At 38.0% G+C, this 17441-nt stretch overlaps 1 protein-coding gene across 3 annotated transcripts in view; it reads right to left on the bottom strand.

Annotated features, from left to right (window-relative positions):
* LOC150076736 (lysosomal alpha-glucosidase-like) overlaps positions 1-17441 on the bottom strand; it is a 238790-nt gene that overhangs the window by 123308 nt on the left and 98041 nt on the right. For all 3 annotated transcript variants that reach the window (XM_090386832.1, XM_090386831.1, XM_090386833.1), the window contains exon 11: positions 11282-11433. In XM_090386832.1, the coding sequence (XP_090242958.1) occupies positions 11282-11433 (152 nt within the window). The remainder of the gene's footprint in view (positions 1-11281; positions 11434-17441) is intronic.

Raw genomic sequence — 17441 nt, 5'->3', positions numbered from 1 at the left:
CCCATGCTGTGTCTTAACTATTATTGCAGTCTTGTCTAGATGATCCTGCAATGCTTCTTTAACCAGTGTTCAATTATTTTCCCCAGAACATAAGTTAAACTAAAAGGTCTATAGTTACTTGTTTCTCTTTAGGGAAAGAATTCTTTAGTGAAGAATTCCTGATATATGAATGTAGAGGCAAAATACTCATTCAGTTTGTCAGCAACCTGAACAGGATCATCAACACTTGAACCATCAATATCAAGTGGACCAATTTGATTCATCCCTTTGCTTCTAGTGCTTACGTAAGTAAAGAAGATTTTTTTTTTCTTTGCATCCTTTTCCAAAGATTTCTTGTAATCTGCCTTCACTTGCCAAACTTCTTTGTGACTTGAATACAGACTTGTTTATATCTACCACAGACTCCTGTGTCACCTGATAGTTTTTATATGCATCCCATGTATTTTTCATCTCTGCCACAAGTTTCATTAGATGAACTAACCATTTAGGCCTATACCTTGAAGGGTATTTCTTAGTTGGTGTGAAAAGCCTAGTAGCTTCTATGATTAATTCCTTGAATGCTTCCCATTTAGAATTTGCTGATGGTAACATCATCAGTTGGTCCCCCTGTATAAAATTTAAAACTGTCTGAGACCACTGCAGTCAACTTTACAGAAGTAGAAACCCTTCCTTCCTTTACCTTTGATGTAAAAAAGTTGGGATTTACTTAATGATGGTAGTTACATTAAGTAAATCCCAAATCAATACACTGTGATCACTACCACCTAGTGGTTTTTTCACTGCCGATAATCATATCAAGGGTATCACTCCCACTTTTTGCCTCTCTAACATGCTGCTGTTGCAAAAACAGCCATCCAATAAATCCAAAAAAGTCTTGGTCTGTGAGTGACCAACCTACAAGTTCCAGTCAATATCAGGAAGGTTAAATCCCTCATTATAAGACATTCTGATTTACTGATCCACTCTATTTCTCTGTACAGTTGTTTGTTATACTCATCAGAGTCATTACGCCCATGCCTATAACACACTCCTACTTTCATTTTTCCTTTCCCAGTGCTTATGTCACACCAAACTGAATCAACATTGCACTGACTATCCTTGTCAACTCAATGCACTGCCTTAGATTTTATGTGCTTCTTAACTAAGAGCATAATCCCACCTCCTATCTTGTCTATCCTTTCTTTTTATTTATGATAACTAAATAAAAAGATGCATGTTCCTTTTACTATAAAGATTAAGCTTAAATAGTAAACTCTCTAAACTAAGGCTAAAGAACTTTTAACTTGACTGAAGTGGAACTTGTCCTTTTTAAACATTAATATTGAAACAAATGTACTCTCAGACAGTTTTTAAATTCTGTACAGTGGGATCAAATGATGATGTTACCAACAGCAAATTCTAAGTGGGAAGCATTTGAGGAATTAATCATGAAAGATACTAAACATTTCATACCTATTAAGAAATATTGTTCAAGGTTTAGGCCTAAATGGTTGTCAAATGAACTAATGAGACTCGTGGCAGAGAAGAAAAATGCATGGGATGCATATAAATTATCAGGCGACACAGAAGCCTATAGCAGATATAAGTTAGTCTGTAATCAAATCACAAAGGAGGTTAGGCAGGCGAAGACAGATTACGAGAAATCTTGGGCAAAAGATGCTAAGAAAAACAGCAAGGATTTCTTTACTTATAAAAACTCTAAAAGGAAGGGGGATGAATCTGATTGGTCCACTTGACATCGATGGTTCGACTGTTGATGATCCTGCTCAGATAGCAAAAAAAACTGAATGAGTATTTTGCATCTACATTCACACATGAGAAGTTATTAAGGTTTGGAAATGCCAGAAGCTTATTAAATTGTAGCAGGGTGCTTAATGATTTTGTAATAACTGAGAGCAAAGTGGAGGAGAAATTGTTGAAGTTAAACATAAGAAAGGCAACTGTGGTGGGTGGGATCTATCCAGTTATATTAAAGGAGGCAGCAAAGGAAGTAAGCAAACCCTTGGCCATAATTATGAGAGCATCCTTGGACTCAGGGGAGGTCCCCACGGACTGGAGATGTGCAAATATATCTCCAATTCACAAAGTTGGATCCAAGGGTGACACGAGTAATTACAGACCAGTTATTTAACTTCTGTTCCGGGTAAAATAATGGAGTCACTGGTTAAAGATGCATTGCAGTATCATCTAGACAAGACCGCAGCAATAATTCAGACACAGCATGGGTTTGTTAAGGGAAAGTCTTGTTTGACAAATTTGATTGGATATTATGATGTGGTTATAAAGGAACTGGATGAAAAAAATAATTTTGATACCGTATACAGCATGAATTGTTGAGGAGGCTTCGATCCTGCAGTGGGTTGATAATGGCTACACTTTACCTTTTTACTTGGATTTCAGGAAAGCTTTTGCCACTGTTGCGCATGGAAGAGTACTGTACAAATTGGAGCAGAATGGTATTAAGGGTAAGTTGCTATAATGGATAAAAGGATGGTTGAGTATCAGACTTAATGTCGAATTTTGCAGATGATACAAAGGCTGGCAGGTTTGTTAATGACAGTAATGGTAGTGTGTTACTGCAACAGGATCTAGAAAATTTTGGCAGATGGGCTGAAAAGTCGCAACCAAAGTTTAACATTGACAAATGCAAAGTACTGCATATGGATTGAAGTAACCCCAGAGAAATGTACCAGCTGTGTGGTACTACACTTAAGGTGGTAGAAAATGAAAAAGACCTGGGAGTAATTGTGCAGTCAGATATGAAGTTTTCTGAACAATGCAGACAGGCTGCCAGAGCAGATCATGGGGTTTTTTCAATGATATACAGGAATTTCGCTAGCAGGGAAAAGGTGATTGTCCCTCTGTATAAGACAATGGTCAGGCTATGCCTTGAGTACTGCATAAAGGTCTTGAGGCCTCATTTTAGGAAGGATGTTATTGTTATTTGGTTTTTTTTTTTAGGAGCATTAGCAACTAAGGCCATATTGCTTCCGGAAATGCGATGGTCATTCCTGACCTTTCCGCATCCTCCGTATTTGGTGGTGATGGGCTTTAGGAAGGATGTAGATTTGCTTGAGCATGTACAGAGAAGGGCAACAAGATTGGTGAGGGGAATGAAGGGATTCTCTTATCAAGAGGGGCTTAATTTCTGCAAATTGTAGCGGCTTGAGACTAGGGACCTGTGAGGTGATCTCATTGATGTAGATAAGGCCTTGAATGGGTTGAGCATGCTGAATTCTGATGGAATTAGCATTAGCATTAGTAGAACCATATGATGCAAGAAAGCAAGCTTATGCAGCATCAGCCAGAAAAAAAAAATAATAAAACTTCCACTTCACCCCTCCGTTCGTTTGAAATACATATCTAGCTGAGCCTTAAATTTATTTAGGCTATCAACTTCCACAACAAGGGATGGAAGTCTCTTCCACTAACCAACTACCCGCTGGATAAAGGCAAATTTCCGGACATCTATCTTACATCTGTCTTTCCTCAATTTGAATTTATGCCCTCTCAAGTGATTATTCTGAGATTCAAGAGGAAGAATCCCATCAGCATTGAGCATGCTCAAACCATTCAAGGCTTTATACACCTCTATCAGATCATCTCGCCGGTGCCTAGTCTCCAGACACTGTAATTTGCAAAACTTAAGCCTTTCTTCGTAGGAGCAACCCTTTGTTCCATTCACTACTCTTGGTCTGTGAGTGACCAACCTACAAGTTCCAGTCAATATCAGGAAGGTTAAATCCCTCATTATAAGACATTCTGGTTTACTGATCCACTATTTCTCTGTACAGTTGTTTGTTATACTTATCAGAGTCATTTCTGCAACAATTTGCAGAAATGACTCTGATGAGTTGCCCTTCTCTGTACTCGTTCCAGCAGCTCTACATCCTTCTTGAAATGAGGCCTCCAGACCTGTATACAGTACTCAAGGTGTGGCCTGACCATTGCCTTATACAAGGGAATAATCACCTCCTTATCCCTGCTAGAAAGATTCCTGTATATCATTGATAAGACACCATGAGCTACTCTTGCAGCCCGTCTGCACTGCTCAGAGAACTTCATATCTGCCTGCACAATTACCCCCAGGTTCTTTTCATTCTCTACCATTGTCAGTGTAGTACCACACAGTTGATACGTTGCTCTGGGGTTGCCGTTTCCCGTATGTAGTACTTTACATTTGTCAATGTTAAACTTTATTTGCCACCTCTCAGCCCATCTGCTCAACCTTTCCAGATCCTGTTGCAGCAGCATAGCATCAGTAGTGTCCTTAACAACCCTGCCAACTTTTGTATCGTCTGCAAACTTGGACATTAAGCTTGATATACCATCATCAATATTATTTATAAATACAGAAAACAATAATGGACCCAACATTGAACCCTGAGGGACTCCACTAATAACATTAGTCCACGATGAGCAGTGTCCATTGATTACCATTCTCTGTCTTCTCCCCCTCAACCACCCCTTTATCCATAGCAGCAATTTGCCACCAATGCCACACTGCTCCAATTTGTGCAGCAGTCTTCCATGTGCAACAGTATCAAAAGCCTTTCTAAGATCCAAGTATATAATATCAAAGTTATTCCCTGCATCCAGTTCTTTTGTGATTGCATCATAGTATCCAATCAAATTGGTCAGGCAAGACTTCCCCTTAACAAAACCATGCTTTGTCTGAGCTATAACTGAAGTCTTGTCTAGATGATCTTGCAGTGCTTCTTTAACCAGTGCCTCCATTAATTTTCCTGGAACAGAAGTTAAACTCACAGGTCTATAATTACTTGTGTCAGCCTTTGATCCTCCTTTGTGAATTGGGGTCACATTTGCACATCTCCAGTCTATGGGTACCTCCCCTGAGTCCAAGGAAGCTCTCATGATTATGGCTAAGGGTTTGCTTACTTCCTTTGCTGCCTCCTTTAATATAACTGGATAGATCCCATCCACCCCAGGTGCCTTTCTTGTGTTTATCTTCAACGATTTCTCCTCCACTTTATTCTCAGTTATTACAATATTCTCTAGCTTACTGCCAGAGTTGAATACACCTCTGGAATTCCCCTCGCTGAATAACTCATGTGTGAATGTCGATGCAAAATATTCATTTAGTTTGTTAGCTACCTGAGCAGGATCATCAACAGTTGAACCATCGATATCAAGTGGACCAATCTGATTCATCCCCTGCCTTCTAGAGTTTACATAAGAAAAGAACTCTTTGCTGTTTTTCTTTGCATCCTTTGCCAAAGATTTCTCATAATCTGCGAGAAAATTTGCAGAAAGAGGATTCTTCCACTTGTTCAGACTACGAACCGAAGGGGACATAAATTGAAATTGAGGAAGGACAGATGTAGAATAGATGTGCGGAAATTTGTCTTTAGCCAGCTGGTGGTTAATTGCTGGAACAAACTTCCATCTGTCGTTGTGGAGGTTGATAGGTTAAATCAATTTAAGGAGGAACTGGACAAACATTTGGAGGGAATTGTTTTGTATTTTTTTTTTTTTTTTGACTGATGCTGCATAAGCTTGCTTTTACTCTTGCTTTCTTGCATCATATGCCACTACTACTACTTTTTAAAAAAAATAACAGATCATGAAACCATGTTTCAAGCCTCTGCATGTTTGGAATGAATCATCACAAGAACAGTTGGCAGCAGAACCTTTTCGGAAACTTATATACTTAAATTTACTGAGAAGGATAAAAATAGTGAATTTTGAAGGGACAGTCATGTCATGTCATGTCATGTCTGGAACTTGTTAAAAAAAAAATTTTTTTTTTTGTTCATTTGTTTTTCTACCTGTTCCCTGCATCTTATTACTTCTCTTACCATCTATGTTACAGAATTTTTTATAGAATTTGTTTTCAGAAGATAAGATCACAATCAAGGAAATATGGATAGGGGTTCTAAATAAAGGTTTAGTAAGGTAATATAATGGTGACACACATGAAGACCTCTGTTTACAGGCTCTCTTTGCAAAGACTTTTCATAGCCTACCTTAGCATGTATAACCACCACCGCAGGAGTAACTTAATCATATATTTATTTATACTTGTTCTAATATGTTCTAATTGTTCTCCTGATAATCTATAGTCACATTATGTGCAAATTTCTTTTTGCTACTAAGTTCATAAGTTTGTTTGTCATCTATATTAATCTATTCCTTAAAAAATACCTCTTTAAAGGCAGTTCATCTAGAATCACTTTCTAAAAACCATTACTATTTCATAGGAAGTACAGGTAAAATATCTGAAATCCGACTTTTCCAAAACTGGATTGACCCAAAATCCAAATTTGAGGTTTTTTTTTTTTTTGTTAACTGGGCAAATAGTGCTGGTGAATTAGTTCCATAAAATTCAATTATATTAAGGTTAAATGACATTTAACTTAATGCTTTCAAAAACTCTAAACTCTACTGATAGCTTTGTATCAATGCATTTATTTTTAGCAACCAGCACTTTTGATTTTGAATTCTGTAAACATTACGTTTAAATTCTGTTTACAGAATTCAAACATTACGTTTGAATTCTGTAAACATTAAGTAAACATTACGGTTGTGCAATAGAAAGTCTGCTGGCTGGAAAACAAAGGGCCACAATTTACCAAATTTCTTTACTTGGTCATGACTATGTATAAATATAGTGCAAGTGCATCAGAAATACATAGCTATATCTGAATAAATCAGAATATTAGTAAAACTGCATCATTTTAAGTGATACCACCACCCACATGGATGGATACCACCACCCATGTGGGTAGTGGTATCTATCTGAGAATAAGTAACATTTGTCTTCTCCTTAGGTGAAGCGTTACTTATTCGAAGTAGTGCAATATCGTGGCAACTCATTGTGAAGGTATTCACAATATGAGATATAACTTAAAACGATGCCGTTTTACTAATATTCTGATTTATTCAGATATAACTATGTATTCCTGATGCACTTGCACTATATTTATACATAGTCCTGACTCTCCCATAGCTTGAGTCTTATGCCCTAAATGCTTTAGAGTTACTTGATCATTATTTATTTCTTTAAAAAATCACATATCAACACAGCCATACTTCATGACATATCTCTATACCGATTTCTCATTGGTCTTTAATAATCGTTGTCAACAGAGAAAGCGGCCTTAACAGAGGAGGGGGATGGGTTTGACTATATCGGCAATGCAAATTACTGTCACCATTTAAGCATTTCTTTGCTTTGAAAATTAATCTTTATATTAGTTAAATATTTGCCTGCTTTCAAATGTGACAGTGAGTATCATAGCAGACTGTATCATTTTAGACCTCGATAGTATCAGCAAGAATGTTTGCTGATGCTATCGAGGCAGTGTTAGGTGGGTCGGAAAACTGCTACATTGGGGGGATACAAGGACTAATAGATTAACAGTAGCCACTGGCAGAGGTGAAAGTGATTCTTGCACTGCTTCTATTGGAATGAGCCGCAGCCTGGAAAATAAGATGCAGGATTTTTCAGAGACTGCTGGGAATCATTGGGGTACAAATAAACACATAGGTTGTGTTAGGGTAGCTAAGAAAAAGAACAGGTGCATGTATACTTGCGTGTACACCAATGCTAGGAGTTTAGTAAATAAATTTGATGAATTTGAGGTATTGCTCAAAACATCAAAGGCAGATATTATGGGGATTTCAGAGACGTGGTGTCACACAGATATAAGGAATGCAGAACTGGAATTTGGGGAGTACAATGTCTACAGAAAGGATAGACAGGATAGGAAGGGAGGAGGGGTTATGCTATTAGTTAAGAAATACGTAAAATCCAAGGAAGTGAAGCCAGTCGACATTGCTGGACAGTGCAGTGTCGAGTCAGTTTGGTGTGATATAAGCATTGGGAGATCAAAATTGAGAGTAGGAGTGTGCTATAGGCGTAATGACTCTGATGAGTATAATAAGAAACTGTACGGAGAAATAGAGTGGGCCAGTAAATCAGAGAGTCTTATAATGGGGGATTTTAATTTCCCAGATATTGACTGGAATTTGGGGGCTGGTCACTCACACACTAGCAAGGCTTTTGTGGATTTATTGGATGATTGTTTTCTACATCAGCATGTTCAGAAGGCAACTAGAGGAAGTAATACTCTTGATTTGATTATCAGTAGTGATTCTTCATGCATTAAGAATCTGCAGGTAAATGAACCACTAGGTGGCAGTTATCACAGTGTGCTGAAGTGGGATTTACTCAAAGAGGTAACTACCATTAGGGGTAAAGGGAAGGGTTATTGCTTTCGTAAAGGCGACTACGATGGACTGAGACAGTATTTAAATTCTATACAGTGAGACCAACTGATGATGTTACCAATAGCAAATTCAAAATGGGAAGCATTCAATGAACTTATCTTGGAAGCTACTAGGCTTTTCATACCAACTAAGAAATATTGTTCAAGGTTTAGGCCTATGTGGATGTCAGATGAACTAATGAGACATATGGCAGAGAAGAAAAATGCATGGGATACATACAAATTAACACGTGACACAGAAGCCTATGATAGATACAAGTTGATCTGTAACCAAGTTACAAAGGAGGTTAGGCAGGCGAAGGCAGATTATGAGAAATCTTTGGCAAGGGATGCAAAGAAAAACAGCAAAGAGTTCTTTACTTATGTAAACTCTAGAAGGAAGGGGGATGAATCAGATTGGTCCTCTTGATATCAATTGGTCAACTGTTGATGATCCTGCTCAGGTAGCTAACAAACTGAATGAATATTTTGCATCGACATTCACACATGAGGAGTTATTCAGCGAGGGGAATGCCAGAGGTGTATTCAACTCTGGCAGTAAGCTAGAGAATCTTGTAATAACTGAGAGTAAAGTGGAGGAGAAATTGTTGAAGATAAATACAAGAAAGGCAACTGGGGTGGATGGGATCTATCCAGTTATATTAAAGGAGGCAGCAAAGGAAGTAAGCAAACCCTCAGCCATAATTATGAGAGCTTCCTTGGACTCAGGGGAAGTAACCATGGACTGGAGATGTGCAAATGTGACCCCAATTCACAAAGGAGGATCAAAGGGCGACAAGTAATTATAGACCTGTTAGTTTAACTTCTGTTCCTGGAAAATTAATGGAGGCATCTCTACATCCTCATTTCAAGAAGGATGTAGAGATGCTGGAACGAGTACAGAGAAGGGCAACAAGATTAGTGAATGGAACAAAGGGGTGCTCTTACGAAGAACAGAGGGGTGAAGTGGAAGTGGTTACTTTTTATTTATTTATTTATTTATTATTTTTTATTATTATTATTTTTTTTTTTGGCTGATGCTGCATAAGCTTGCTTTCTTGCACAAAAGAACTGGATGCAGGGAATAACTTTGATATTATATACTTGGATCTTAGAAAGGCTTTTGATACTGTTGCACATGGAAGACTGCTGCACAAATTGGGGCAGTGTGGCATTGGAGGCAAATTGCTGCTATGGATAAAGGGGTGGTGAGGGGGAGAAGACAGAGAGTGGTAATCAATGGACACTGCTCATCATTGACTAATGTTATTAGTGGAGTCTCTCAAGGTTCCGTATTGGGTCCATTATTGTTTTCTCTATTTATAAATGATATTGATGATGGTATATCAAGCTTAATGTCCAAGTTTGCAGACGATACGAAGGTTGGCAGGGTTGTCAACGACACTACTGACACTATGCTACTGCAACAGGATCTGGAAAGGTTGAGCAGATGGGCTGAGAGGTGGCAAATGAAGTTTAACATTGACAAATGTAAAGTACTACATATGGGAAACAGCAACCCCAGAGCAACGTATCAACTCTGTGGTACTACACTGACAGTGGTAGAGAATGAAAGGGACCTGGGGTGGTTGTGCAGGCAGATATGAAGTTTTCTGAACAGTGCAGATGGGCTGCAAGAGTAGCTCATGGTGTATTGTCGATGATATATAGGAATTTTTCTAGCAGGGATAAGGAGGTGATTATTCCCTTGTATAAAACAACGGTCAGATCGCAACTAGAGTACTGTATACAGGTCTGGAGGCCTCATTTCAAGAAGGATGTAGAGATGCTGGAACGAGTACAGAGAAGGGCAACAAGATTAGTGAATGGAACAAAGGGGTGCTCTTACGAAGAAAGGCGAAGAAAAGTTTTGCAAATTACAGTGTCTGGAGACTAGGCACCGGCGAGGTGATCTGACAGAGGTGTATAAAGCCTTGAATGGTTTGGGCATGCTCAATGCTGATGGGATTCTTCCTCTTGCTCAGAATAATCACCTGAGAGGGCATAAATTCAAATTGAGGAAAGACAGATGTAGGATAGACGGAGGAAATTTGCCTTTAGCCAGCGGGTGGTTGGTTGGTGGAATAGACTTCCATCCCTTGTCGTGGAAATTGATAGCCTAAATAAGTTTAAGGCTCAACTGGACAGGTATTTCGAATGAACAGAGGGGTGAAGTGGAAGTGGTTATTTTTTATTTATTTATTATTTTTTATTATTATTATTTTGCTGCTGTTATTATTATTTATTATTATTATTTTGCCTCTACTACTGCTAATGCTAATTTGCATAGCTCTTTAATATTTTAATAGGCATGCGTGTACCATATTAAAGGAATCTGAACACAGCTATGGAGAACTTTATTCCCAATGTTTGCCATCATCTGTTATTCAAAGGTACAGGTTCAAATTCAGAAAACCAAAAAACATTGAAAATTGACCTGGCTCCTAAAGATTATTATTCATACTTGGCATTTTGAGTAAATCACATCAAAATGTTTCTTCTTTCCCCGAAGTGACTTTTTTTTAGTGATCTTAAAGCCACTGAAAGTGGAATTCCAGTAATCAGAGAAAATTTTATGGTAGCTGCAAAACAGTGGGGAACTATTCAATTTCAATCATGCAAAGTGGGGGGATAGATCTAAAAATCTTATTCCAAAGAAAGTATAAAAAATTATCTTGTAAAAAAAAAAGTGTTATTTTGTTGCTACTTGTTTTTCCCCCCCCTCGTTATTTTATTATTTTTTTTTTAATTGGAATATTATCAGAGAGATTTTCTAGGTAATCATGTCTAACTTTATGCTCCCAAGTTTCTTTTTTTCCAAATTTTGTTAAACAGCCTAAGTGATAATAGAATAAATAAGAATAGAATAATGTAGTAAATAAAAATAAACTAATCATGTAGGAAAATCTATCAAAAAATGCACAGCCACATAATCTATATGTTTTTAATATTTCATGTTTGGTTAATTTAGTACCTCAAAAATTTTGCAAATGATCTAAAGAGCATTTTTTTAAAGTATAATTACAAAGATTAAGAAGGCCCATACATACAATAGCACCATCAGTATTATGATTTCTTGAGAAGGGATAGAAAGCTCCTAGTGCTGACCATCTGGCACACAGCTCAACTGTTGTATCTCCATTAAATCCACAAATATCAGCTCCAATCAGAGGAATCCCAAACATGTTGCAGTTGATTATCGCTTAATAAACAAAATAGGAAATTTTAAAATTTGTTCTCACATCTAAAAAAATAAAATTAATAAAAAAAAATCATATTCTGCTCTATTAGCATGCAATGTTTCAGCTGCAATAATACAGTGCTAGTAATAGACAGTGAACTTTTTTTACAAATAAATAATAATTATTACTTTATTATGAAAATTTAACTCTTTGAAAAGAATTTTTAAATGAAATGAAAAAGAATGAGCTAGCCAGTATAGCTAATGATATGACCTTAGAAATAAGAATATCTTATAATTTCTTATAAGAAATTATAAGATATTTACATGTGTTTTGTGGCCAGCAGGAATTAAAATGCTTAGATAATCATCTTAATGCAGCATATTAATACAGCCACTCCTCGACTTACGTAAGGGTTGCGTTCCGCAGAACTCTCTGTAAGTCGGAAATTTACATAAGTCGGAATTTCCCTAAATGCTTATGCAGCACTCACAAATTTGATTGAAGCAAAAAAGAAATGTTCGACAAACATGTAAATATAATTATTTATTCATTTTTTTTATCTCATGCGCAGGAAAAATTACAAAAGTGTACAAAATTACAAAAATTTTAAAATTATAAAATTACAAAAAGAGAGAGGGGGGGGACAGGCATAACGTCAGCAAGTTTTACCTTTTGAGCATCATTGCCAGAATTAACTCTCCAGCTGATAAGCACACTGCTGCAGAAGTTGAGATTTAGAAGGGGTTTTTTCCAACACATCACAAAATTTCTCTGCAGCTACAGAATCAGCGCTGGCGACTTCACCGCATACTTTAATGTTTTGGAAACCAGCACAATGCTTGAACCTTTTAAACCACGCATTGCTTGCCATGAAATTGGCTTGGGGTTCGCCATACTTATCCTTAATATTTTCATAAATACTTCTTGTTTTTGCTTGAATGGCCATTAAACACAGGGGCACTTGCTTTTGAATCTGAATTTCCATCCATATTATTAATAGCTTTTCCATCTTTGATATAGCACCTGAATACTGTTTTGTGATCACTGTTGATCTTAAATGCATTGATCCTTTAACATGTTCTTTTATACGCGCACTCTCTCTTAAAATGTCAGATGAACTAATGAGACCTATGGCAGAGAAGAAAAATGCATGGGATACATATAAATTAACACGTGACACAGAAGCCTATGATAGATATAAGTTGATCTGTAACCGAGTTACAAAGGAGGTTAGGCAGGCTAAGGCAGAATACGAGAAATCTTTGGCAAGGGATGCCAAGAAAAACAGCAAAGAGTTCTTTATTTATGTAAACTCTAGAAGGAAGGGGATGAATCAGATTGGTCCACTTGATATCGATGGTTCAACTGTTGATGATACTACTCAGGTAGCTAACAAACAAAATGAATATTTTGCATCGACATTCACACATGAGGAGTTATTCAGCAAAGGGAATGCCAGAGGTGTATTCAACTCTGACAGTAAGCTAGATAATCTTGTAATAACTGAGAGTAAAGTGGAGGAGAAATTGTTGAAGATAAACGCAAGAAAGGCACCTGGGGTGGATGGGATCTATCCAGTTATATTAAAGGAGGCAGCAAAGGAAATAAGCAAACCCTTAGCCATAATTATGAGAGCTTCTTTGGACTCAGGGGAGGTACCCATAGACTGGAGATGTGCAAATGTGACCCCAATTCACAAAGAAGGATTAAAGGCTGACACAAGTAATTATAGACCTGTGAGTTTAACTTCTGTTCCAGGAAAATTAATGGAGGCACTGGTCAAAGAAGCACTGCAGGATCATCTAGACAAGACTTCAGTTATAGCTCGGACACAGCATGGTTTTGTTAAGGGGAAGTCTTGCCTGATCAATTTGATTGGATACTATGATGCAGTCACAAAAGAACTGGATGCAGGGAATAACTTTGATATTATATACTTGGATATTAGAAAGGCTTTTGATACTGTTGCACATGGAAGACTGCTGCACAAATTGGAGCAGTGTGGCATTGGAGGCAAATTGCTGCTATGGATAAAGGGGTGGTTGAGGGGGAGTAGACAGAGAGTGGTAATCAATGGACACTGCTCAACGTGGACTAATGTTATTAGTGGAGTTCCTCAGGGTTCAGTGTTGGGTCCGTTGTTGTTTTCGGTGTTTATGAATGATATTGATGATGGGATATCAAGTTTAATGTCCAAGTTTGCAGATGATACAAAGGTTGGCAGGGTTGTTAAGGACACTACTGACGCTATGCTGCTGCAACAGGATCTGGAAAGGTTGAACAGATGGGCTGAGAGGTGGCAAATGAAGTTTAACATTGACAAATGTAAAGTACTACATATGGGAAACAGTAACCCCAGAGCAACGTATCAACTCTGCGGTACTACACTGACAGTTGTGGAGAATGAAAAGGACCTGGGGGTAATTATGCAGGCAGATATGAAGTTCTCTGAGCAGTGCAGACAAGCTGCAAGAGTAGCTCATGGTGTCTTGTCAATGATATACAGGAATTTTTCTAGCAGGGATAAGGAGGTGATTATTCCCTTGTATAAGGCAATGGTCAGGCCACACCTTGAGTACTGTATACAGGTCTGGAGGCCTCATTTCAAGAAGGATGTAGAGCTGCTGGAACGGGTACAGAGAAGGGCAACAAGATTAGTGAACGGAACAAAGGGTTGCTCTTACGAAGAAAGGCTTAAGTTTTGCAAATTACTGTGTCTGGAGACTAGGCACCGGCGAGGTGATCTGATAGAGGTTTATAAAGCCATGAATGGTTTGAGCATGCTCAATGCTGATGGGATTCTTCCTCTTGCTCAGAATAATCACCTGAGAGGACATAAATTCAAATTTAGGAAAGACAGATGTATAGATGTGCGGAAATTTGCCTTTAGCCAGCGGGTAGTTGGTTGGTGGAACAGACTTCCATCCCTTGTTGTGGAAGTTGATAGCCTAAATAAATTTAAGGCTCAGCTGGACAAGAATTTCGAACAAACGGAGGGGTGAAGTGGAAGTTTTTTTTTCTTTTGGCTGATGCTGCATAAGCTTGCTTTCTTGCATCATATGCCTCTATTAATGCTAAAACTTGCCTTGCTTCAGAGAGCTATGCTATTATCTATGTTGAGAACAAGCAGAACTGTTTCTACAGGTTACAGCTCACCAAATGCCTCTAGATCTTTATGTGGCTTACAGATGTCTTTGTTACCATATCAAAAAGAGAATACCTACTGACTTTTTGGGCATAACGTTAAATTTACAGATGGATGTTAAAAAAGAACAACCTCGTTGCTGGAATGAATGTCTGAACATTTGGCAGGCCCATTGGGATACTACTACAGCCGGCTTGCGACAAGAACATTTGTTCTTGAGGTTTCCTTTCTTATTAATAAGAAACAAAATTGTTGGATTTCTCTTGACATCTACTCATGTTACATCATAACAGGGCATGGATCCTTTAACCAGAAACTTTTTCAGTTCAGACGTTCCAGAATGGACTTATGTTGCTGTGGAGAAAGCAAGAGCTGGAAGAACATATTGTATCACTGTCCTTTATATGACAACTTTAGGGAGGAATTAAGATCCTCAATAAACAGATCATCACCAAACAGTTTTGCTCCAGGAAATGAATATCTACTCATTCAGGATGCTGGCTCTTATTAGTCTTTGCAGACTTTTGCCAGGAACACTTTCCAGCATGGCATGCTTTTTTTGGTCAACACAAATGACACTTGTATAAGTAATGAGGTGTAACAAAGTTACCTTGTATCATCATAACTGTACATTTCATGATTTTATCTTACCATTCATAACCGTGCACCTGGGTTAGGTGTATAAAGGATGTAGGCCTTTATGATTGTGCAATTGATAGCTATGTATTCACAATTTGTATTAAGGTTAGATACACTGTTGAAATCAAATGTAGCTTTGATTTCAGCACTCATTTTGTTAGTAGTCATATATCTATTAGTATCTACTTGTAAATTTTGATGAAGTTGCAAATAATGTTAAATTTAAAGAAGTTGTTATTACAACTCTTTTTTTTTTTAAGTTGCCTTTAAAATGTTCAGTTAATAGTACATTATAATTTTGTCCTCTATTTTGGGAATTAAGTATTGGCTGCTGATAACTATGTCATTGTTGCTGCTAAATGTGGAGATTTTGTTATTGTTAAATAGATTTTATTTTATTATTTTTTTTTTCTGTGTGAAACAAGGCAGAGTTAAACTAATGTTCTAGGAGCCATCCTATCCTAAAACATACTTACTTGTCATAGTTTCAGCCAAATGAAAACAAGCTTTTCCTGAAAACCAGGTGTTGTCCAACATTACATTTCTTTACTCTGCCTATGTAGTGAATTGACATCTCTTCTGCTTATCAGAAGAGATGTCAATTATCTCTTCTGTAAATGACATGCAGCAATGCAATGGGAACATTTTCAAATTCAATTGAAGCATTTGTTAAAAATAAAGTAAACATTGGCAGTGAGCTGGATGATTTTGTAATAACTGAGCGGAAAGTGGAGGAGAGATTGTTGAGGATAAACATAAAAAAGGCACCTGGGGTGGATGGGATCTATCCAGTTATATTAAAGGAGGCAGCAAAGGAAGTAAGCAAACCCCTAGCCATAATTATGAGAGCTTCTTTGGACTCAGGGGAGGTACCCATAGACTGGAGATGTGCAAATGTAACCCCAATTCACAAAGGAGGATCAAAGGCTGACACAAGTAATTATAGACCTGTTAGTTTAACTTCTGTTCCAGGTAAATTAATGGAGGCACTGGTTAAAAAAGCACTGCAGGATCATCTAGACAAGAATTCAGTTATAGCTCAGACGCAGCATGGTTTTGTTAAGGCAGGTCTTGCCTGACCAATTTGATTGGATACTATGATGTAGTCACAAAAGAACTGGATGCAGGGAATAACTTTGATATTATATATTTGGATCTTAGAAAGGCTTTTGATACTGTTGCACATGGAAGACTGCTGCACAAATTGGAGCAGTGTGGCATTGGAGGCAAATTGCTGCTATGGATAAGGGGATGGTTGAGTGGCAGAAGACAGAGAGTGGTAATCAATGGACACTGCTCAACGTGGACTAATGTTATTAGTGGAGTTCCTCAGGGTTCAGTGTTGGGTCCGTTGTTGTTTTCGGTGTTTATGAATGATATTGATGATGGGATATCAAGTTTAATGTCCAAGTTTGCAGATGATACAAAGGTTGGCAGGGTTGTTAAGGACACTACTGACGCTATGCTGCTGCAACAGGATCTGGAAAGGTTGAACAGATGGGCTGAGAGGTGGCAAATGAAGTTTAACATTGACAAATGTAAAGTACTACATATGGGAAACAGTAACCCCAGAGCAACGTATCAACTCTGCGGTACTACACTGACAGTTGTGGAGAATGAAAAGGACCTGGGGGTAATTGTGCAGGCAGATATGAAGTTCTCTGAGCAGTGCAGACGAGCTGCAAGAGTAGCTCATGGTGTCTTGTCAATGATATACAGGAATTTTTCTAGCAGGGATAAGGATGTGATTATTCCCTTGTATAAGACAATGGTTAGGCCACATCTTGAGTACTGTATACAGGTCTGGAGGCCTCATTTCAGGAAGGATGTAGAGCTGCTGGAACGGGTACAGAGAAGGGCAACAAGATTAGTGAATGGAACAAAGGGTTGCTCTTACGAAGAAAGGCTTAAGTTTTGCAAATTACAGAGTCTGGAGGCTAGGCACCGGCGAGGTGATCTGATAGAGGTGTATAAGGCTTTGAATGGTTTAAGCATGCTCAATGCCAATGGGATTCTTCATCGTGCTCAGAATAATCACCTGAGAGGGCATAAATTCAAATTGAGGAAGGACGGATGTCGGATAGATGTGCGGAAATTTGCCTTTGGCCAGCGGGTGGTTGGTTGGTGGAACCGACTTCCATCACTTGTTGTTGAAGTTGATAGCCTAAACAAATTTAAAGCTCAACTGGACAGGTATTTCGAACGAACGGAGGGGTGAAATGGGAGTGGTGTGTTTTTTTT

Source organism: Mastigoproctus giganteus, chromosome 12 (genome assembly GCF_048544385.1).
Source record: "Mastigoproctus giganteus isolate SK-2022 chromosome 12, ASM4854438v1, whole genome shotgun sequence".
NCBI classification, from domain to species: domain Eukaryota; kingdom Metazoa; phylum Arthropoda; class Arachnida; order Uropygi; family Thelyphonidae; genus Mastigoproctus; species Mastigoproctus giganteus.
The sequence above is the reverse complement of the archived record's forward strand: the minus strand, read 5'-3'. Positions and strand labels throughout refer to the sequence as shown.